Source organism: Asterias amurensis, chromosome 13 (genome assembly GCF_032118995.1).
Source record: "Asterias amurensis chromosome 13, ASM3211899v1".
Lineage (NCBI taxonomy): Eukaryota > Metazoa > Echinodermata > Asteroidea > Forcipulatida > Asteriidae > Asterias > Asterias amurensis.
The window spans coordinates 826,406-849,976 of NC_092660.1; the positions used below are offsets into that span (position 1 = coordinate 826,406).

The 23,571-nt window shown below is 38.2% G+C and overlaps 1 protein-coding gene across 1 annotated transcript; it reads left to right on the plus strand.

Annotated features, from left to right (window-relative positions):
• Window positions 1-435: 435 nt before the first annotated feature.
• Window positions 436-22,672, plus strand: LOC139946088 (mitogen-activated protein kinase kinase kinase 1-like). Its single transcript, XM_071943693.1, has 19 exons — window positions 436-1,000; window positions 3,104-3,236; window positions 3,772-3,918; window positions 8,705-8,773; window positions 9,807-10,019; window positions 11,518-11,634; window positions 12,197-12,366; window positions 12,848-12,963; window positions 13,480-13,709; window positions 14,174-14,392; window positions 14,717-14,838; window positions 15,303-15,394; window positions 15,568-16,562; window positions 16,872-17,009; window positions 17,394-17,556; window positions 18,017-18,148; window positions 18,436-18,578; window positions 19,120-19,251; window positions 19,556-22,672. Exons 1-19 carry the CDS (start codon window positions 771-773, stop codon window positions 19,700-19,702), a joined length of 3,708 nt encoding a protein of 1,235 aa, XP_071799794.1. The 5' UTR covers window positions 436-770; the 3' UTR covers window positions 19,703-22,672.
• The last annotated feature ends 899 nt before the right edge of the window (window positions 22,673-23,571 follow it).

Below are 23,571 nucleotides of genomic sequence, written 5' to 3' on the forward strand. Positions count from 1 at the left end.
AACAATATTATTATAAAAAAAACATAAAACATTAAACATAATCAGGCAAATTTAATTTAAGATGGTTAAATATAAAAGAACAAGAACAATTGAATTATTAAATTGATTGTTGCTATTGCTTCTATTTTCTTGTTATATATTTATTTTATATAATATTTTCTTTTTGTATATTTATTTATCTATAGGTAATAAAGTAATAAGCACACTCCATTTTTGACTTACCCTCAAGATGCTGTTTCCTCTGGGCCACCGTAGTATCTTGTATCGATTTTTCCCGGGCTCGCCTTTGTAGTTTGTCCGCTCACTGTCAAACAACAAAAGAGATTGGCTACCAGCCAAACAATTCTAAAAATAGAAATGATCTCATTCAATGCTTTTGTTATACACAACCGCGCTACTGCACAACCACATTCCTTATTCAAAACAGTCACTGGGGTGGGCAAATGATAATAACTTGTGATAAACCACCTCGCAAAATCAGTCTAGGAATTACCTTCTGCGGTTTGTTTTGGATGTGTGTGGGTGTTTATGATGTGCTACCTCAATTAGAGTCGTCTGGAATACTTTGGATTAATTAATTATGACTACGATCAGGCAATTTAATTTGGAGATCCCGTAAAGTTTTTCCAGTGTTGTGGTTGGACCACATACTTTTTAAAACCACGTTGCTAACTGAGCCTGGAGTTTTCACGCTTTTGATTGGGATTATTATTTTTAATTACAAGAACTTCTCAGTTTTTCACGAACCATTTTTTCACTGGAGTTTTTAAATGGATCAGCAGAGAAAAGAAAGGACCAGACGGAAGCCTTCCAGTCGCGACCCTTCTCCGGAGTTGAGTAAAACTCGAGCACGGCACCACAAGAAGGACCAGTCACCAGCTGAGAGCCCAACGGGGGCAGCGGCTGGTTGTACGGCAGGGCAGTCTGTTGCGTCACCCGCTGTTGTAAACAAGGCCGTCTCGGGCTCTGGGCCTGGGGCCGCTTGTGGTAGTAACTCGGGGTGAGTACATGCAGCGTAGCAATGAATGTCTCGTTTAATTAGGATAATAATATTGTACAGGATGTGTTACTTTTAATTTTTTGTAAGTTATTGCACTTAGCTGTGGAGTGTGTGCATGCTGTGGGTGACATTGGAAATAATTGCTTGGTGGGGGTACCGTTAGGTCTTTCATAAATCTAGAAATGATCTATGTAAAACTAAATTAGTTTGAACGGATAACTTTCCGTATGGCGCCACCACTTTTTCACTCTTTTTTACAAAAAGGGATATATCAATCAGGTAAATTAGATACTATATTATTTTATTTCGAATGAAAAAGTGGTGGCGCCATGCGGAAACTTTTCCAGTTTGAACAAAGTTTAAAATGAAAAGTATCAAATTAAGACAGGGTTTTTGAAGAATTACTTTTTGAACTGTCACCTTGTAAATACATGATAGATAATGATTTTAAAGTTTCTGTGATGTATTTTGTAAGTTTTAGTATTTTTGAATGAACCTTAACCTGCACCTTTAACCAGGGCCCAATTTTATAGAGCTGCTAAGCACAAAAATTTGCTTAGCATGAAATAACTTCCTTGATAAAAACAGGATTACCAACCAAATTTCTACGTGATTTTCAGGATTTAGCAAACAACAGCTTAATACCAGTAGCAATCAATGTAACAAATGGAAATTTGGTTGGTAATCCTGTTTTTATCAAGGAAGAAATTTTTGTGCTTAGCAGCTCTATGAAATTGGGCCCAGATGATCACTATAAAAGTGTTATCTTTATTTATAAACTCGCACTGTCACTTTGTTACACCAGTTTCAATGACTGAAACTACAAGAACTGAATAAATAAACCTTGAATACAAGTTTCCATTGCCACTAGTTAGTACTCGTCACTTTTAGAAATCTCTCTTCCTGGGCTAGGTCATAAAAACAGGAAATGATTGGCTCTTGGTTGTTTTTACCGAATTCCGTTTGTCCAAATAGACATGTTTGCACCGGTGTTAGTCACAAAAATCCAGCCACGTTACAGATTTGTCAGAATCATTTTGTCTTGGAACTTGTAGTTTCATTTGTCCCTCAAAAATATAGTTTATTTGAATGGACATTCTACACTTAAAACTGAGTTAGTGAGTTAGATAACTACTGAAAACATGATACTTAGAACTGTGGATCAACAAACAGGAAGAAAGCTGAGGTAAGATACTGGGAAAACTTGCTGTAAATTTTCTGTTAAGCAGAAGTGTCATAGTGTTAAGCATAGCCTGGACTAGATAAGAAGAAGAAGTAGGCACGTTTCAGAGAACATTCTTAGTTTCTATTTCAAGAGAAGATTACTTTTTAAATCACAAAGAAAACGGTTATTCTACAGGTTTTGTTTGCAACAATTTAGCCTACTGTGTGACCTTGCCTCATCTTAAACCTTATAAGGGATGTCTTTTGCTTGGTTAATATGGAGTTTCCTTGTGACATCATGCTTGGTCATATCAACAAACTAAATACAGATTGACGTTGAACTAAGTACGTCATCGAATCCAGTAACACAGTTTGACGCTTTACATGTACAATCCCATAATACGCAGCACCCTTTTTCTGGGGTCATCCTTATTGTCAACGTGGCATCTTACTTTGACCATTTGGGTACAAATAAAAGGTTGCTCAAGTTTATACTTACATTAACAGAACTGTCTCAACTCTTAAGGTTTGTTTCATAGCATCAAGTGTCATCAAAATATAAACCTTTGACATGAGTACAAATTTGATCATATAGAACACGCCATTGTGACAAGCTTTTTCAGTGGTCCCTTTTATATGAACACGTCAAAGAAGAGTCGACTGTGTTCCCGGAATAAAACTTGTTAAGTCTATCATCTTTCAGTTTGAAAGTCTCACATTTTTGCAGTACAGGAAATCCAAGACAACTGATAGATTTGTTTGTGTGAGAGAGAAATTGACTATTTCTAGTGTGAAATCTTTTCATGATGTAAGCTTTTCGTAAAGTTCATTAGAAATCTCTTTATTCAAACCTCCGAATGATTCATTCATCATGAAATCCTGGACTTTATTCATGAAAACTGTAATCGCTAAACTTTGCACCCGTCTGTGCTTATCCAGGATGTTTGAAAAAGAGAAATGGATGTCCAAGCTGGAGGACCCGCTGGAAAAACAGCGAATCAGAGAGCGGCTAGGAGCAATGCATGCTGGGAAAAAAGACGCTGACGACAAACAACGAGGCAGAGGACCAATGGTAAGTTCAGATATTTCAAAGAATGAGGTAAATTTTGAATTCTTGAAACGCCATGAGCTGTACCTGGTACAACAGAAAACAGAATAATTAAATTAAAAACTCAGTGGCGTTAACCCCTTGTTTCAGACAGGCGCTTCAGATTTGCGCCAAACCAAATTCTAAATATGAAAAGTTTGACGTCTGAAACGGCTGGACAGGCTAGAAGTCCAAAGATACATTGCAGTTGTTTGGAACTACTCTGGAGCGTCTTGGGTTCAGACGTTGATTTTGTCATGAGGTAAACCTATTGTAATGTAAATGTTATGTTTTTTTAAAGGTTGCCTGTCTGAAACTCAAATTTATTTTTGGTAGACCTACAAGTGTTCATATAAAGTTGCTCCTAATCTATTTGGTTCGGCACAACTCTGGCGCGCCTTTCCAAAACGGGTGTAAATCAACTTGGTCATTTGATTCATAAGATAAGTCGTAATCTTAAACCCTTTAGTTCTATTTGCATCAATATTTTAATTGTTTAATTTCCTTTTTTCTTTTCTAGGTGGTGCGCCCTCCATCCCCTGCATTAAACACATTGAACTCTGGGTCGTCTGGGAGCAAGGTTGACGGAATAAAGAGGCCAGCTACGCTAAGAACGCGACGATCCCCATCGCCAAAACAGAACCCAGACTCGGTCTTCACACAACAGGTAGGTTGACAATCTTTTTATAAAATATAATTTATTTCACTAGCATGTCACTTCATTAGTTCCCAAACATTTTAGTGGTCCATCCGTTAGTTTATTCTTTCAACATTAATGCTTTTGAGTTTGATTTGACTTTTAAAAAAAATACAATCTTGAATATTAAAAGGCTAGCTTCTGTTGCCCTGAACTTGGCCTTGGCGCCCCTTTAAAAGTTTCCCCTAGCTTTCCTGATGGAAGTGTCCTTCACAAAATGAATGGAGTTTCCCTTCTCAAAAATAAAGTTTCAAGCCCCTACATAAATACTTTCCACCGAAATTTATTGAATCACTTTTGAACAGGAATTTTGTGTACAAGTTACTCTGAAGTACAATGTTTTAAATAACAATATTTTAATTTCTGCCCAAATGATCAATGACATGAAAGTCCCCTAAGGGTGGACGGTTAGAGGTTTAAAAATTATCTTCAAATCAGGAACCACTCAAATAACGTTATCAGGCATCGGTTGTGAACAGATAATGACTGACTGCAGTCCTGTGTGGCTTGCGGGCTACGTGCATTATTTACAAGGCTGGTATGTCCACACTAAAAGCAAACATGTTTTTACTGCAGCAAGTTTTTGAATAACAAATAGTATTGACTTCTTTTGTGTAATGATTAAAAAACTGGCAGTGAAGTGTATGGTACGCCTTTTTTTCTACTTCAAATACACAAGCAGAGCTTGTAGTGCATGAACTTAAAGTCAAACTTTGTTCATTTGGGGCCATTGTTGATTATGACATTGTCAACACAAAGGAAATTTACTCACTTTATTAAAGAAATTAGGTGGGAAAATCATTTTAAAAAAGAAGAATAAAAACTCTACAAAAGTGTTCATAGTGTAAGAAGAGTTTGCAATAAAAGAATGATTGAAATTAAAAGCATGTTTTGAAGTGTCATAAACACCACACCCTTTTTAGAAACAACACCACTCACTAAAAAAAACCTTTAAAATCGTCCACACTTTGTACCCCGGGGTCACAAAATTTCAAGTCCTTATCCAAACATTTTAACAATCACATGACTCAGTCCTTGAATTGAAATGCGATTACAGTTTGTATGACTGAAAGCATTCAACATCCTTCGTACACGTGTGAGCGCAGACAAGTGGCTTTGTGTGACTGCCAAACCGTGGGGTTAGTTTGTCACGAATGGATGCGTCGTTCAGTGGGTGTGCGACGGTGTCAAAATACTTGCGTACATTTGGCGGGAGATACCTTCCACTTTACGCATGTCTGAATTTAAATTATGTGCGACATTGTGAGCCTATAGAAATTGGTGTTGACATTGGGCGGTTATAAAGTTTTGTACTTCATTCTTTGGATTCATTTCAACAAAGGAGCAATAGTGAATTTGTTTAATAGCATGCCTCACTTGTCATTCACAATAATACATGTATTACCGACTATAGCCATCTGCATTCAGCTGTTTTATTTTGTTAGAATTCTGAATTCTTCATTCAAAAGCCCTTTCACAGACCCCAAAATAACCCACAGCACTTGTCGTGGTGCTTTTGCTTTGGTGTCCTTTACAAAGTGACAATACAAATTTTAATTTTTCTCATAGAAGAGGAAAATTACTGTGCCCCTTCAAGAACGAAATTCAAATGCCTGCTTATTTACAACAATTCAAGACAACACACAGACAAACAAACAGACTAAACAGTAAGCATAATCAGACAACAAACAGACAAACAAAAGGAGGGCTGAATTAACAAAAACAATGAATCTAAATTTTTCTCAAAAACAATGAGTAGGAAAGCAGAAGACATGTAATTGAGAACAAGTTAGCATTCATTATGAAAATGAAAAACATTTTGTTGCCAATATTTTTCTGTCTGAAACAAAGCCAGCATAAAAATTCAAGTCAAATTTTGAAAAACCTTCCCTGGGTGATTGAACTTTTGAAAATCCTACAATTTTATGAACAAAATGACTCTGGAAAAATGAACCCCCAAAACCCTTCCTTGAAACCCCAAAGAGCTCATGTTGGCATCAAAGTGATTTCAAATGGACAAAAAGAAGGTTCCAAAAGAATAAGTATCATTTATGCAGAAGGGATAGTATAAAATAGAGAAAGAAAAAAACGTTCCTTAGCAGGCATGTACATGTATGCTTCATTCAAGAAAACATTCAAGAAAACATGCTCTATTTGTATGTGGCCAAAAACGGCAAATGTGATATGCACCAATTTGCTTGAAATTTCTCGAAATAATTTAAAAGCCAATGCTGTTTACATCACACATTGTAACCATGGCTAGGCAAAACCTTACAACTGCCTATTGTACCTTGTTGCTAGGCAGCCATCTACGTCAGATATCAAAACATCCCAGTTGTCATGGTAACAGACTCTTCGAGCAATCCTCATGGCTGGTGCACACGTTGGTACGCTCAATTAAGGGCTTTCTTCCCGTTTTTTTTATCTTCTGTGATTAGATTCAGATAATTTATGGGAATATGCAAGCTTGGGTGTTGACACTTTTGCGCATATTTAATATGGTCGCAAACTATGGAGGCCTTGACAAGACATTGATTTGCGTAGCATAGAATATGTCGTGCAAAACATCTGATCATCCAACTTATGCACAATGCATGAAGTCTTTAAATTTTGTTCTCTCTATTGTGTTGTTTTTAAAATTGCATTAATGTGGCTTGCCTGAAACAAAATGGTTGATAGATATCTTTGTCGAAAGAACACACATAGTTTATTACAGCACACCTACAATAATAGTTTCTAATGCGGGGGTAAAAGTTACTGCTTTTTATTACTATTTAAACCTTTCAAGCCGAATGATTTTCTCTCAGTAAAGTCAGTGTTCTCCCTTAACAGTGTTCCGCGAGCCAAAGAACAGTTAAACTAACCCAGAGCCAGACAAAATACTGTCCAAATAGTCCGACTGGCTAGTTTATTACTTTCCCTGTTATGCAAACCATTGGCTTTTTATATTACTTGAAATTACAAGTCCCAATCTATATAGTTGAAAGGAAACTTTAAAATAGGGACCAGTAATAATAACAATAGGATTGAGGACCAGCGATTGGTCCCCCTGACTAGTCAATGAAAAAGTTAAGAGCAAACCCTGACAGTAACAATGCATTCATAGTAAGACAACATTTTAAACTTTTAGAACTCAGCCATTTACAAACTGTATGATTTTGTGAGTTTTTGCTTAAAGGCCCTAATTAATTAGTTTTTGTCTAAAAGAAAACTAAATTTACATCCGAGGGAATCGTGTTCTAATAAGCACCTTTTTGTCAGGGATTAGATATCTACTGCGTCACAATACCACATAAATCAGATGGCATTGGTCCCTGTAATTATTGCAACCCTGGGATGTACAGTGTGTCATCATGATTCAATTAATTACATGCACCATCCCTACATCGGACAGGGCGGGGGGTGGATGCGCAGCGCTGGTACACGGTACGCGGTACGCCTCACATAACGATTTCACGTCGGCCTAATCTACAGAGAACACTTCTTCGAATTCAGAATTAATTGAAATGTTAAGAACCGTTGATATGCAGCGCTTTACATCACATGTCCATCTGCATTAGACAATGAGTTTCTAGAAATGGTGTATTTGGCAAAATTATCAAAGCATCGCAAGCCTTGAGTTTCATTCTTGAAGGGCAGAGATACTTTCCTCTGATAAGGGGCACTTCTACAGTGTGAGGAAAATTTAAATTTTGCATTGGAACTTTGCAAAGGGCACAACAGCTAAAGCACAGGGCACCACGGTAATTGCTGTTGGTGTCGTTGATTTATTTTGAGGCCTAGCGTAGTAAAGGATTCTCCTCAGGATTTTTCAAAACAGGAGGACATTCTGGAACCAAGTTTTTAAAGTTTGGCCTAAGCACGCTGAATTCGTTTCCAATACCAACCAAAATATCACAAACTGTGATCTGTGAATATAAGATTGAGTTAGTTTAATTTGTCACTATGATAAATAGTGAATAGCAGAACCTGACTGGCCATAAGCGTACATTTTCGCGCAGAATGCCAGTTAGCAATGGGCCCAACAGACATGGTGATTTCAATAGCATAAACTCTATCATCCTATCATACTCATGTTCAATTGCAATACATGAATCATTCAGTACACTGTCTTTAGTGATTCATAGCATTCATGTTCAAGTGTTTAGCATTGTGCCAGTCCCAGTTTTTACTTTACCATTAGCGACGTTCCTTGTTTCGTCTTATTTCTCGGTTCATTTTCATTTTGCGTTTCTCCCAGTGCCTGGGAGGTTCACGTAATTTCTCTTGTGATTCATCAAGGTCGTATGATTCATATTTCATAAGCTAGCTTTGCTGTGTCTGTCAGACGCGTACCTTCGACTGATTCTGCTCGCTATAGTGGTTTGATGGACCACGTGGACATTGTGTGTTGCAAACAATGCAAGCCTGATTCTTCATGGAGGCAACCCAGGCGAATGCCTCTATGCCCCCTGGGCGTCGCCGTCATGCCCTTGAAAACAGTAGAAATTCACAAGGACAAATGCCTTGGTGCCCTTGCCATTTCTAAGCCTACAGGCCTGAAACATGCACCCTGCACAATGTGTTTATCATGTTTTTATCTTGTGTCATTTAAAATTTCCTTAAAGGGTGCCCTTTACCAAGGAGAAATTGCCTACTGTGTAGCGTGCCCTTTCCCTTTCAAATCTAAGCATACAGGCCTGACAGTGGTAGATTGCACTCAGCAAATCGCTATTCCTCACAAATTTGTCAAAATTTTCCTGTTATTTTGTTATAGGTTGTCTGCCGATCTGAGTCTCCCACGTCACCAAGGATACCGAGACATCGATCAAGAATATCCCCAGCGGTAAGAATTTACTTTGTCAAGAGTCTGGACTCAAGATGCCCCAAATCTATAAAAATCAAACACCTAGCAGATCTCTAAAATTTATTTGGTTCAAATCTATTTTACAAACCAGCAACCCTCTGTTTGACATAAGATGCACCGCTCAATTTTGAATGTCTCTTTTAGACAATTAGATGAAAGAAGAAAATAACTTGTGCTATTTGCAGTTAGAATTTCCCCCCCCCCCCAAAAAAAGAGTCTAAAACAATAAACAGGAACCAGTTGTCCTTCAGTTTTCAAATTAGAAGATAATCAAAATTTTAATAAAGGGGTAGGGTGGCAAGATTTTCATTGCAAAGGTCCGTTGAGTAAGCATAGACTTATTTTAATTCAAACAAACACACCAATGTCGGGAAGTAACAATCCGGCGCGTGAAGAGTAGCGTATAATCAAGGCTTTATCAATTTAAAATGTATGCAGGTATTAAAACCTTGAATGCGTCACAAATCAGTATTCTCTTGATAGATTCTTTGGAAATTAACGTTTTATAGAAGGAGGTGCACAGTGAATGATGGATAATGCTTTATGAAAACCATTTAGCATTAGAAATGTTTGATAGAATGGACAGCATTGATTGGTTTAGCAAAACTTTTTTTATATTAAGTTTTCTTTACAATGTTTGCTTCAAATCGAAAACAAAATTCAATGTTTTAATATGCATCAAAACAAAAGTTCAAATATCCTGAGAACAGTACCTGCACAGTTGCTATATTTTGGATCTAGTTGTAAACAGTTAATCTTAGATTTGAAGTCTAACTTCTGGATCCAAAACCTTGGTTAACTCTGATTCAATTCTTTTGTAAATACAAGTCTTATTTTTATCTCAGTTACGCTCTCAATTCACTATGAAACTTCAAATGTCACCAATTCCTTATTTTTTCCTGAAGCCCTTTCTTCTTTTTTTTTATTTGTTTCATAAGAAATTTAAGTAAATACTTTTAGGCTCAAATAAGATGAAAATTTGCAATAAGAGATGTTTTTTCCCTTTTCGCAGAGTTCCCGCCCTCCATCCCCACCCTTCGTACACAGGCGAAGCCCCTCCCCCCAGGGGGAGATCTGTATCGCCATTGCTGAAGAAATCTTACGGAAGAGAGTTGAAAGGTCACTTCATGCCAGACTGTACTTCCTACAACAGAGCGGACCAAACTCATTCGTGATTGGTGGAGATTCACCCAATCACAAATACAAGGTCGTCATTGGACCGCAGGTACCTTACTTTTGATTTGGTTTGGTTTGATTTCTTGTTTTCAAAAAAGGAACATACTTCATAACCAAGGGGAAGGGTTACAACAATACTTAAAATATACAAATTGCAGTTAACATCATGACGGAGGGGTTAGCAAAAGCCTCAATGTTTAACCATAAACAGATTATTTTGAACATTGAATTTGTTTAACAACAGTATACATACTTGGCTAAGCAATGAACAAAACCTTTTCCCTGATAAGTCATCAACAAAATGAATATGTTTCCTTTCGATCACATACTAAAATCTGCAAAACAATTACAAAAACATTTGCTGTGTTTTGTTTTATCGATATTGTAACTCAACATTCTTAATGTTTAATCTTCTAAGTCCTTTCAAAACGAAGCAGGTTTGATTTTTCCAAAAATAAATTCTACTTAGCAATAGTAGATAATATCAAATGGTGCTATCCACCAAACAAAACCATCCCCTAAATCCTCTAAACCACAGTAACAGATAAAGTGTTCATACATTTAATAACGGACCAAGGATTTCACTAAATATTTGTCTTGCATTAACTAAACACCCCCCCCCCCCCAAGAGATCAGTTACGAGGAAAAAGAAAATCATTTCCGGCTATTTTTGCCTCAACCCGTCATCAGAGAAGGATTAGAAATAGAGGAAAAAAACATCTGCCTGTATTTTTATTAGCCATTCAAGCATGCCACTCTTAAAATTTCAAGGCGATATCGCCATTAGGTTCTGTGTGTATTAGCACGTTGGTGTAGCAGTAATTTCTCTTGGATACACGCAGCGTAGGTTCTTGTGTGCTGTAGCTATGGCAACCATGATACACTGGGTGAGAGTTTGTTGTGTAGGAACAGATGTTATTAATCATGGTTGCGCTGTCATTGACTGTAGGTGAAATTAGTACCAAGAATGTCGGTATAGTGCCTATATGAAGGGTATAATAATCGTTAATAATTTACTGGTTGGCAAACAAATTGAGGTTTCATTTGCAATAAATACTTTCTCTTTTCACAAAATTACTATAATAATTTACAGTTCTTAAGAGTTGTAATAAAACCAAGGAAATAATATATGACCAACCAGACAGAATTAATGGTGATGTCATCAAAGTGGGCTATATTTGGCTCTTCAAAATTAGCATTTCTTACAAATTATTTAGTTTAAATACAATTTTTTAAACGTTATGTCTATTACTTCATAATTGACTAATATCTAATTGGCTGCTTGCCAAACAACTTGGATATATTGTCAGTTTGGTATTTCTTTTGACAGGCACCCGGAACAAAGTTTTTGAGACAATAAGGAGACCACCAACATAGGGCTAGATAGCTCATTTGATAGAGCGCCAGCACGATTTTTGATCTGAATCCCGCTCTAGTCAATATCTTTGTTCAATCCCAATTTATTTGAAATTTACCCAGTGTTTGTGTGTCGTTTGCAACTTCATATTGATGTATAACTTTATTTGTCGTTCATTTTGGTTTTTCAGAATTGTAACTGTGGAAAGGGTCCATTTTGTCTGCATGTATTATTTGTGATGCTTCGTGTGTTCCAAGTAAAAGAAGGAGATCCGATGCTATGGAGTAGAACACTCATGAACTATGAGGTAAGTCAGCCACTAATGGCCACTCTCCCTCTTAGAGCTGTTTGTTTAGCAGATGAGCTTGCCGGCAAAACGTAGCAGGATACCATCTTAAAACAACATCAGTAAAATGTTAATGTTATTGTACTATCACATTGTGCAGAGAAAAAGGCTGCATGCAAAACGTTCTACATTGGGTTTCGTGTACAATTGGGATAGATGTAGAGTGATTCATTTTTTGAAGTTTCAAACATGTACATCTATGAAGTGCCAAGGCACACTTGTAACCAAAACCTTTTTGTTGCACACCAACAATGTTCTTATGTCAGCCATTATATTCTTCCTACTTTCCTGATTATGTTGCCGTTAGAACATTTTGAAAACATTGTGTCTAAATAGCCTGAAAAGTCATTAAAGCCTACACATTATGTACATGTACATGTAGGCCAGCCCTTGTACTCCATGAAATATTCATACTTTTTCCAAGCTCCAAATATCATAACCATACCAACACGAGAATAGTTAGTAACTTTCTTTGTGCTAGAAGAGGTTTTTATAAACTTCAACTTGAAAAATATTTCCACAGGTTGAAACATTATTCAGAAACTATCAAGCCAGACAGAAGACCCGTCTGAAACGTTCATCATCAAAAGCGACCAATCAGCAACAGAGGAAGTCGTCCAATGAGGGCTCAGTAGAGATGACATCATCTACCTGCACCGGTTCCTCCGATAGCACAATGAATAGCGATCAGTGGTAAGAGAGTGGGAACCAGTCACTCCAATTTTGTAACACTAGCTTCTCAAACTAATGCTTTGTCTAAATTATTTTGAAATTTTGCTTATTTCTGTCTGGTGTTTTGTACACCAAAAACACAAGATCTCAATTGACCTGGCCATAATCTATCAAAGGTCGTTGTCAAATATGACCTATAATCCCTTAGGAATGTTCTTGGCAAAACTTGTTATACTTATCTTATTCAATATTACCCTTTGTAACAAAAATTATAAAACGCTGCTATCATAAAAAGAGGAGGTACAACAATACTTTTTAATAATCAAAGAGAATTTGGTTGGATGACAGGCATCATATCCTGAGAAACTGTCCTTATTTTTTATTAGCATACGCAGTCATAAGATAGACATTAATTAACATAAGCAGCTGTTAGCATCTGTCATTAGCCTATTATACATTACATTAGTTTACAACTCATAGCATACACTGTTTTGTCTTGCAGCAATAAGGAAGAGGACCTTTGCCCAATCTGCCTCTTGGAGATGATAGATGGGGAGAGTCTTGTGGTGTGCCAAGATGGCTGCCGAAACAGGCTTCACCACCACTGTGTTGCCATCTGTAAGTGTATATATATCACATTCAAGTCTTGTGGTGTGCCAAGATGGCTGCCATTACAGGCTTCACCACCACCGTGTTGCCATATATTTATAAAAAAATGTATCGCATTAAAGTCTTCTGGTGTGCCAAGAAGGCTGCTGTAACAGGCTTCACCACCACTGTGTTGCCACCAGGGCCAAATTTCATGGCTCTGCTAACCGTAAGCAAAGAATCGGCCCTTAGGGAAGTAGGTAATTCTGTGCTTATGTCAAGCATGCCGTGAGGTGTCTGTGGATTTGTTGGCATGATCCGGAAGGCACCAAACATATAGACGGTTATCACACATTGTGTATCGTGTTTGCAGACTTGTCAGAATTAGAGTTGATCAAATAAAACTAAATGGCCTCTATAAGTTGTAGTCCTTGACTGTAAGTAATTTTTTCTATGAAAGTGTTTCGCTGGAGAAATTCCAGTGCATATAATTATCTGAAATAAGACTATTAACAACTGCCGTTTTTTCCCCTTAAAATATAACAGGGGCATCGGAGTGTGAGAGACAGAATGAAGCCCTCAACTGTCCTCTCTGTCGTACAAAGTGGGACAGTCCACATGAGGATGGCGGTGTTACACCTCCTAACGAATGCAACGGTGTACCCCCTAATACAAGACAACCCTCTCCAGCACCCTCACCTAGGCTGATGAGGCGTGCCAGCAGGCAACAATCAGATAACAGCGAGCTGCCTCCAGAGACCATGTCTTGGATCGTGGTAGGTCATGAATTATTTTATTCATATTTTCTTTCTTTTTTTTGTCAATATATTGTGGCCTATGTTTCCCCTTATTCAATTTCAAAATGTAATGTTGTTATTTTGTTCAGCCTTTGTGCTGCAAGGACAGTTTTAAGAAACCATTCTATTTTTCTATCTATCTATTTATTTTTACAGCCTTATACGCGATGAAATGTTCATAGCGGTAACTTTCAACCTTCCAATGTAATGTAGGTTTGTCACAAACATAGATACGTCAAAAAGACGCGATGAAATGTTCATAGCGTTAACTTTCAAGCTTCACATGTAATGTAGGTTTGTCACAAACATAGATACGTCAAAAAGCGTCCTCGTAGCAACGAAATAGGCAATTGAAGATCCATGAAAATGGGCCCAGTAATACCAATGGTACCTTAAGACTGAAGTTTCACCATGTATTTATGTTGATTGTTTTTCTTTTTCAGGAATTTTCTGAAGAAATCATTCGGCCGTTATTCTCTCGAGAGTGGAGCCTCCGAGAAACTGGTTTCCATCACCTGAGACCAGCCATGCGTGCCAAGATGCAGACACAAGAGGGGGGTGTTGTTTACAGACAGATTGACGAAGCGTTGATCAAAAGCTGCTGTGAGATACTTGCTCTTGGATGCTCAGATCCTGTGTACAAGGTGTACGTAGCTTCACTGGTAAGTTCTGATGGTTAGTCATCGGAGTCTGCTTCTCTTTACCAAGGGGTATAAATGGGTACCTGCGGGGTAAAGGTTGAGAAAACATCAAATCTTACACGAAAATTGCTTGCTTCAGTGTTTATTTCAAACAATGTTTTGATTTTATAATGTGAAGTTTCTCATATGACTGGTGTAGTATCTTGCCTCTCCTAAAATGCCATGGAATGCACCAAGCCACCATCATTTTAAACAAGATGAATTGTTGATAGGATATCTCTTCATGTTGCCCTTTGACCGTAAAGCTTGATGTAAGCGGCAATGTTTTTTTTTATCTCTTAACAGAAAGGACTGCGGACTCTACTGTCTTGTATTCAGTGTTTCAATGAGGACGAGAGACAGAGATTGAGGCAACAACTCAAGCAGGTCATTGAACCAATTCTCTTCAAGTGTGCTGACGGAAACAGGTAAATAGTCGTTCTAAATTTTTCCAGACACATTTTAAGTTTGAACTTTCACAAACAAAGTAAAAATTTGCAGCCAAGTCTGGGCGTGATGGGTGGATAATATATGGGTGACTAGTGCGTCTACTGTTTTTAACTAGTCGGTTTATCGTGCCGCCACGACTACTACAAAATATAGATGCGTCTTCCTGTTTGGTGAACCAATTGTGTTGCTCACAACTATTCATGACAACATAGTTTACACAATCCTTCTATCCTTTGCGCATGAATTTTACTATTGTGCCGCAATGCACCTTTGGAATAAAAAAATAGTTGCAACTAGTGTCAAAGTCGCGTCTGTTCGAGGTGCGACAAGTCAGGTAGTAAAATTCACTAGTCGCCCTGGCCATTTCTTACCCTTCATGTTACGATGCAGTGATGATTATCGCTTACCTTATGCATCATTCTATGTGTCCTTTCTTATATAGACGCACCAGTCAGCTCTCAATCTCTGCTCTAATTGAGCTGAGCAAAGGACAAGCGGGTGAGCTTGCCTTGGGTCGAGAAGTCTCAGCATCAGGTTTGTATAATTCTCTTTCCTTCCTCAAAATAAACAGAATCAACTAAAGGCTGTGTCAGAAACAGCGGCTTAGACTACAGCTATTTTCTCGTAGAGGTGCCCCATCCAAGAGCAAAAATGCTTTGCACAAAAACTTTGTTTTTCAACTTAATTTTGACTTTATCGATTCGTAGATTTGGTTGGTCTTGGCGCAGTGGAGTACGTCGAGGAGTGCATCTATGATTCATCTCTGTCCTTCGAGCCAGCGTGGCAACCCCATCTTGGTCGCCTGTGCGTCCTGGAGAAACTCATGAAAGAATTTCCAGAGGAGTATGTCCCTGATCAGCATGAGGTGGTTCCAACACACAACTCTCACTGTAATCGCCTGATGTGTGTCCTACGCTTCGCCCTGACGGCCATACCCAACGCCCACAGCCGCATCTGCAAGCTTGGTAAGAGACTCTTTGTGAACGTCGCGCGGAACACAGTCCACATGCCGCAGCTCTACGAGAAGGTCTGCGACTCCGTGGCAGAGCTTGACAATGACCTGCAGCATGGGATACAGCGGCGACTCACAAACATTCTGGATGACTTTGAAGCCTCTAGGAATGTCGCAGAGCGGTTGCAGGAGACGGATATGCATATCTATGGGAGAGTTGTCATGGACCTGGAGGATGGTATTGAAAGAGACAGTGAGACTGCCCAAGCTCCAGAGGGCTTACTAACACCACCGCCCACCCCACCATCACAAGGTGCTACCCAATCCAAACAATCAGCTTCCAAAATCCCTGTATTGGTGCAGGATAATCAGGGACAAAGTAGACCACACGTTGTCATCAGGAGTAAGGCAAGCTCAAGGCAAAATAGTGTGCAGGCCACCCAGAGCGATGGCACACCCCAAAGGGCCACCAACAACCAAACTGAGGACCTCTCCGACCTGTCCCTATCCATGTCTCCTTGCTCACCCACCGATCGTGCCATCACCTTCAAGAGCGAGGTAGCAACAGCCAACTGGTCGTCACCGACGCATGCTCCAAAGGTCCCAAGCTGCAAGGAGCAGATTGAGATCGAGGAAGCAGAAGCCATTGCTGTTGCTTTAGAAACATCAATTACCCAGAACCCTCTTCCGGTGGTACCAGGATTGACACCTGCAAAGGACGAGGATGTCATTGTTCACATACAGAGTGAGGTAAGTGTTATGTAGATATCTTCACAGGCCTTGATGTTCACTCTTGAATAGGCACAGCAATGTTCCTCTAGTAAAGGGCACTTCTATGAGGATTTTTTTAAATTTGTATTGGAACTTTGCAAAGGGCACCATGGCAAAAGCACAGGGCACCACTACAAAAGCACAGGGCACCAAGGCAATTGCTGTGGGTTATTTTACGGCTTGTGACTTTAGATGTGCACAGTTCATCTCCCCCAAAACTTTGAATATTTTCCTCATTGTGATTTTTAAATTAAATATTCATGTATTCTTCTTTCTTTCTTTTTCTAGGATGGTGATACACCAAGAGAGAAGTGCTACGTAGAGAAGGAGCATTGGGTTAAGGGTGTACTGCTGGGAACCGGTGCATTCTCAAGCTGCTACCAGTCGAGGGATATTAAGACGGGAACATTAATGGCGGTCAAACAGGTATGGTGATATTTAGATTAGATAAGACTAAGTTAGTTTAGATTAGATTTGGTTTATTGCTTTTTATATACAGGTGAACAATAGAAATTGCCTTGGCCCTCGTGCTTAAAACTACATAAAAGTATCAGGCCTTGAACTTCTCTCATGAAGAGGAATGGCAATTTTCCTCTGGAAAGGGGACACTATTTGTATTTTAGCTTTGCAAAGGGCACCACAGCAAAAGCACAGGGCACCACAGCAATTGCTGTGGGTTATTTTGAAATATATAAGAAAATTTGAGAAAAATTCATTTATTAATCCAGGATATTTTCATTGTGCTTTTAGAAATTATAAATTGTTACCATGAAGTTAATTTTCAAAAAATGATTATTTCCCCTCCCCCAGGTTTCTTTCATCAGGAATAAAAATTGTGACCAAGAGAAAGTTGTGTCTTCCTTAATGCGTGAGATCAAACTCATGAAGGAGTTGGACCACCCGAACATTGTCAGACTGCTTGGTGCAACGAGACACAATGGACACTTCAATGTCTTTGTGGAGTGGATGGCAGGTACGTCCTATAGACCAGCTTAGTCAAAATCGGAACAGGGTGTTCAGCTTGTTGCACTGTATCTTTCTATCTTGTCCTAAATTTGGTTTCAAAGATTTTGATAAATTCTTTTCTGTTTGGCTGGTGTTTTAGAAGTTTGATTTGGTAAACAGAGTTAATGAATGAAGTTCTGGGCCAAGTGAAGCCCGATTCATACTTCCTGCAGATGCAAATGCAAAGCAAATCTTGGTGATACAACAATCGGTATGCACGTTTGAGCCAATTTGGATGCAAAATAATTTCCTTTGCACGCAGCATTTGCATGAAGTATGAACCAGGCATTGGGGTTTAAATTTTCTGCATAGGGTTTTGTTTGCTATAAAGGGCTTCCTGTATTGGTGAAGTGCATGAAATCAATTTATCGGTGAATACCTCCCCACCCTCTCTATCATCCCATCTGTCTCTCCTTCCCCACCCCCAGGTGGTTCAGTGGCCTCCGTTCTGTCTGCTTATGGTGCTTTTGAAGAGGCGGTGTTGTTGAAATACACCAAACAGCTTCTTACTGGTGTGGCATTCCTCCACAGCAAGCATGTTGTGCACAGAGATCTTAAAGGTAATGGGAAATAAATCATTTTGTTCTTCTGATATTTGATGAGGTGTAACAGACATGATATTCTTCATACTTCTGAAAATTGTGGTTAAATAGCCTGCTAAGCTATCGAAGCCTACAGCATGTGTACATGGTTAACATGTAGGGCAGCCCTTCATGAAAATTTTTTCCTACTATGGACCAAATTTTATTCCTGGTGTATCGATCCATTTTACCTTCTAATAGAAACCATCAAAAATTTTATTGTAACTTTTCAACAGTGTATTTACATATTTTGTTCATTTACCTAGGTGCCAATCTGTTACTGGACAGTACGGGTCAGCATTTACGCGTAGCAGACTTCGGCACCGCTGCCGAGATGGCATCAAAGGCCACCGCTGAGGGAGAGTTCAAAGGTCAGCTCATCGGAACTATTGCGTTCATGTCACCCGAGGTAAGTCAATTCAGAGATTGTGGACCTTTGATGTTTTTAAATCAACCTGGAATGGTTAAAACCATTCCAGGTTGATTTTTAAGTTAGTTTGTTTTGTTCAGCTGAAGTGATTTCCAAACCATGTGTACATCTTGATTAGGTCAGCACTTAATAGTACCCAATAGACCTTATGCATTGACATCATCAAGCCATCATCTTAGAGGTAAAACAGTGACGTAATAATTGCAACGCACAGATGTGTACGTGTGGCGCACGGGATTAGCCAATAATCAACCTCCTTTTGACCTTTAAGTGAGGGTGCCCTACTCAAATAACATCGCTTGCAAGAGGTCTATGAACATTTTTGACTTTTTTCCTAAGGGCCAAGTATCATACCCGTAGATTATGTTCTGTAATTTTTTAGACAAACAAATTTACTCGAGACACCAATTGTGCCTTTTGAGCACACGTGTCATGTAGCGTTTTTGAACAAAGATTATGTAAAGCCGGTAACTTTAAATGTTTGAACTTTTTTGACAGTGGTGTTTTGTTTTTTGACCAGGTACTAAGAGGTGAAACGTATGGTCGTTCATGCGACGTATGGAGTATTGGATGCTGTATGGTTGAGATGTCCACTGCCAATCCTCCATGGAATGCATCCGCAATCTCCAATCATCTTCAGCTCATTTTTAAGGTTAGGTTAACATCTCTCTTCAACATAGCATTTACATTGGCTATAGGCTCATGACAAGATCAGCGTCCGAAACCAAGACACTCCACAGTTGTTCTGCAACAGTGTATTTTTGGACTTCTAGTGCATACAGTCACTCCTAACTGTTTCAGACGACAAACTTTTCATGTACATAGTTAATTAAGAATCAGAGTCGTGCCTGTCTGAAACGGGTATAAGATGCCGCGTGATTAACAAATTTAAAATCAATGATATAGTTCCACTGTGATGTGATTTTAATGAGTGATTGTTTCTTGTTGGATGACAGATTGCCAGTGCTGAAGGACCCCCTCCCGTACCAGAAGACCTGTCAGCCCCAACCAGAGATCTGTTACTTCGCTGCTTTGAGCACAAGCCTGTAAACCGAGAGAGCTCTGCTGATCTCCTCAAGCATGCTGTATTTACACGGCTCTAAATGTATGGAGGCCAGGCTAGCTGCTGAAACAATGTTAAACTCGTTGCTTGATGGCCGTGGCCAGGATTCTAACCCTAACCCAGACAAAAATCTGTCTGAAGATGCCTGAATCTGTCTGAAATCTGAAGCATGTTGTATTCACACGGCTCTGAATGTATGGAGGCCAGGCTAGCTGCTTACACAAACTCATTGCTTGAAGGTCTTAGCCAGGATTCTAACCCTAAAATCAACCACCAGGGCCCAAGTTCATAGAGTAAGCTAAGCGAAACAAAATGATGCTAACCAGAATAAGGTCACCATCCAAAATACCATGTCACATGTACAATTGATGACAGGTATCCTGTTCATAAGCAGGTATTTAAGCAGTATTTTCTGCTTCAGCATCTCTTTGAAAATGGGCATGGATAGAAATGGTAGCAAGATAATGCTAGGTGCCTTAATTTTTTATGTGTTTTTACAGATAGACCATTTTGTAGATCCCACTTGCCCAATTAAAATAAAACCAAGCTGAAAAGTTCTTACAAATTATCGGTGTCAGCAATACAGATAGTTCAGAAAAATCCTTTAACATTCAGTCATTTTAAGAATTTAACTGGCAAGGTTTTCTGTTCAGTTGCAGAGTTATTTCAGAGCCCAGTTTATTTCAAGTTCACCAACAAACTCATTTCTAGTAACTTCTACATTTGGCTTCAACAGTTTGTTTTACTTTGGGAGTTATCCACCACTTAACATGTACTCCAAACCAAGCAATGGTTCTTATCAAATGTCTTAAAGTATGAAAAAGTGAAAACTTTTGTTTTTAAAAAGATATGTACATTTGATAATGTAAACGTTTTAGTTTGAACGATTGTGTATTTGTGTATATTATAGGACAGGGTATGACAGAATGATATGCTGTTTGGCCACACATTCTTGATCTGTCAGTGTCACATGTTATTATTTATAAATTTATGTTCCATTTTGCGTTTATTCAATCAGATTATTTTGCTCCAAATATAAATCAAAAAAATTAATTGTAAACATTGGATAACAACTATATATTATACAAATAACCAAATGGGTGTTTTTAGACAAGATAAATAAACAATTTTATTTGTGTATAATTTTGTGTACAAATCTCAGACGTATCCACCACAGGTAATACTTTGTTAACAACTCATTCATTTGTAAATGAACTATTACTTTCTAGTTTCTTTTATGTTTCCACTACGTATTCACTTTGCAACATCTACTTAATAACAATTGCAACCGTTTTTCTCTAAGTGACATGTTCATTTTTGAAACCATATTCATTAACATTATCAGTATGTATGTGAATATCTGTCTCGTTGATATTTGCATTTTTTATACAATTGATAGAAATAAGTCCGTCCAAACTTCACCTCTTCAGATATTTTTAAAATAACAAACACACTGTTTGTTGTGAATACTAACTGTGTTTGATGTAAATATAAGCAAGGGGCATCAAAAGCAAGGTACAACATTGGTAACTCTTCAAAAACAAAATGGTGGAATTCACTTGAGGTTTCACATCAAAAAGCCAACTTTTTAGTTTTAACGTTAGGGAAGAACACTTTCTGTTTGCAATGCACTGCAATTCCTGAAAAACATATTGAATTCTCAAGGTTTTTAGAAGCTCTGGGAAAAGTTAGGTTTTGGAAGTAAGTGCCAATGGCATACCTTGTCTTTATTTATCAATGTACATTTGTACAACAAGTGTGTTTAACGAGTGTGTGTGTAGGGTAACTGATATGTAAGTAACTTCTACAGAAAGTGCCTTGAATCGGTCATTAAGAAAGGTTTGTAAAGTTAAGTAATATACTTTGAACAGTTGGCTCAAAGACTACAAGTCCACCCCCCCCCCCCCCTTAAAGTCAAAAGGTTATGAAAAAGTGTCTTATGGGTAATCATTTAGTACTATTGTTATTTTAGAAAACAAACAAACAAACATTATTTGAAAGTCTTCAAAATGTTGCAATTTTAATTGTAATTTTCTCTAGAGAGGGGTACATCAAAAAGTTAGTACTATTGTTATTTTAGAAAACAAACATTATTTGAAAGTCTTTTTCAAAATGTTGCAATTTTAATTGTAATTTTCTCTAGAGAGGGGTACATCAAAAAGAAAAACTTCTTTTTCTTTTTTCAATTTTCTTGAAGTGAAGGTTTTTAAATTTATGATTTTAATACAATTATGTTACATCACAGATGTGCTACATGTTGGGACCATTCACATATTTTTTGTTAACATAAAGGAAGTCATCCACATGAAAAAAGGACCAAGGATTGTGAAGAAAACGCAATAACTTTTATAAACAAGTGTTTTTACAGCCTGCCTAAAGATGAAAAGGACCAAGTTATGTGAAGTGTATTTTTGTAACGGAAGAAGTTTGTTTTTAATTTTGGAAACGAGTGATACAGTATTCTTATAAATGTACAGTATTGTAAGATAATTTTATTATAAAGTATTTCTTCAGTATTTCTTATGAAATAAAGACCTTGATCCAATTTGATAAAAATTTGTTAAGGAGAAAGTGTTGGAAAATGGTCAGGTGACTTTAATGAGCATGTTTATGTACTTAACCTCTTGTGTCAGAGGTGGGGCACAAGACATACAAGGTTGCCACCTTAAGACAAGTTTTAAAAGTATTGGCTGATCCAAACACAAGTCCAGAGGTAGTTTAGAAAAGACAATGCTTATATACGAGGTGTATTATGTTTGTGTTATGTGAACTCATGTTGTTGTTTGGATCAAAAGAAGAAAAAAGCTGCAAAGAAGACCTCATTTGGTGAGATTTCTATTTCAGGAAATGAACCTCATTTTCTACTTGTAAGTACAGTATATCATTTGAACTTGTATTAATACCAAGTTGTATCATGATTGTATATAGCCACATGTGTACATATTTTTTCATCCATTTTATGTATGGTACAAACAATAAATACTGATTAATTTTATCAAATAAGCTTTAACTCATGGGTTTGTTCTGATTGATCCTATGTTTTGTATTGCTTCCTTCCCACATCGGTCATTGTTAATTAATGCGGAAGACTTTTTTGATCAAGAAGTGAAGCAATATTTGCATTTGTGTTGTACCACTGCACACATTATACGCATCAAGCAAAGGTTCAACTCTTGTCAAATTATGCACTATGCACGGCGCATGTGTTGTTGTGTAACCATCACCAGCAGTGTGGGTTCGAGTCCCAGTCGAGACACCTGTGTGCTTAAAGCAAGACACTTAGCCATGATGCTTCGTCCTTCGAAAGGGACGTAAAGCCATTGGTCCCGTGTGTTGTGTAACGCTCATAAAAGAACCCGGTGCACTTGTCGAAAAGAGAAGGGGTTTGCCTTGTTGATCCTGGTTTGATTGGCAGCATATTGCGCCACACCAGAAAGATGTACACTGTGTGTAAAGGGAAATACAGTAAATAGGAAGATTTATTTTGAAAGCAAACTTTTTCCGGAAAAACAGACCGAGTTAGTTTGGTACCCATACTCGAGTGAGTACATGTGCATTGAGCCACACTAGGGTCCATTGGTTTCCATGCCCCCAAACCAATAGGGCTGTACACCGAGGTAGCGTAACCTCTATACAATGTAGTGTAATAGACCCCTTGCAAATGACATCACAGGCCCAAACAGCGCCCTCACTGAGGTCAATGAAGACCTTTCATTGGCTGAGAGATGGGCGTTGTGAACATTTTCATTGTTTAACCTAAGCAATGGCAGCCAATGCAAGACGGCTATCACATCCGTTCAGACAGGCACGCCAGAGTCACGCCAACCAAATAAATTAGGAGCGACTCTAGGTCGACCCAAATAATTTTGGTTTCACACAGGCAAACTTAACCTACTATTTACATTGGCT

Coding starts and splice junctions, on each gene's coding strand:
- LOC139946088 (XM_071943693.1), top strand. CDS start 771: ATGGATCAGCAGAGAAAAGAAAGGACCAGACGGAAGCCTTCCAGTCGC. Junction 15,395..15,567: donor TCGAGAAGTCTCAGCATCAG/GTTTGTATAATT, acceptor ATCGATTCGTAG/ATTTGGTTGGTCTTGGCGCA. Junction 17,557..18,016: donor CTTTGTGGAGTGGATGGCAG/GTACGTCCTATA, acceptor CCCCACCCCCAG/GTGGTTCAGTGGCCTCCGTT.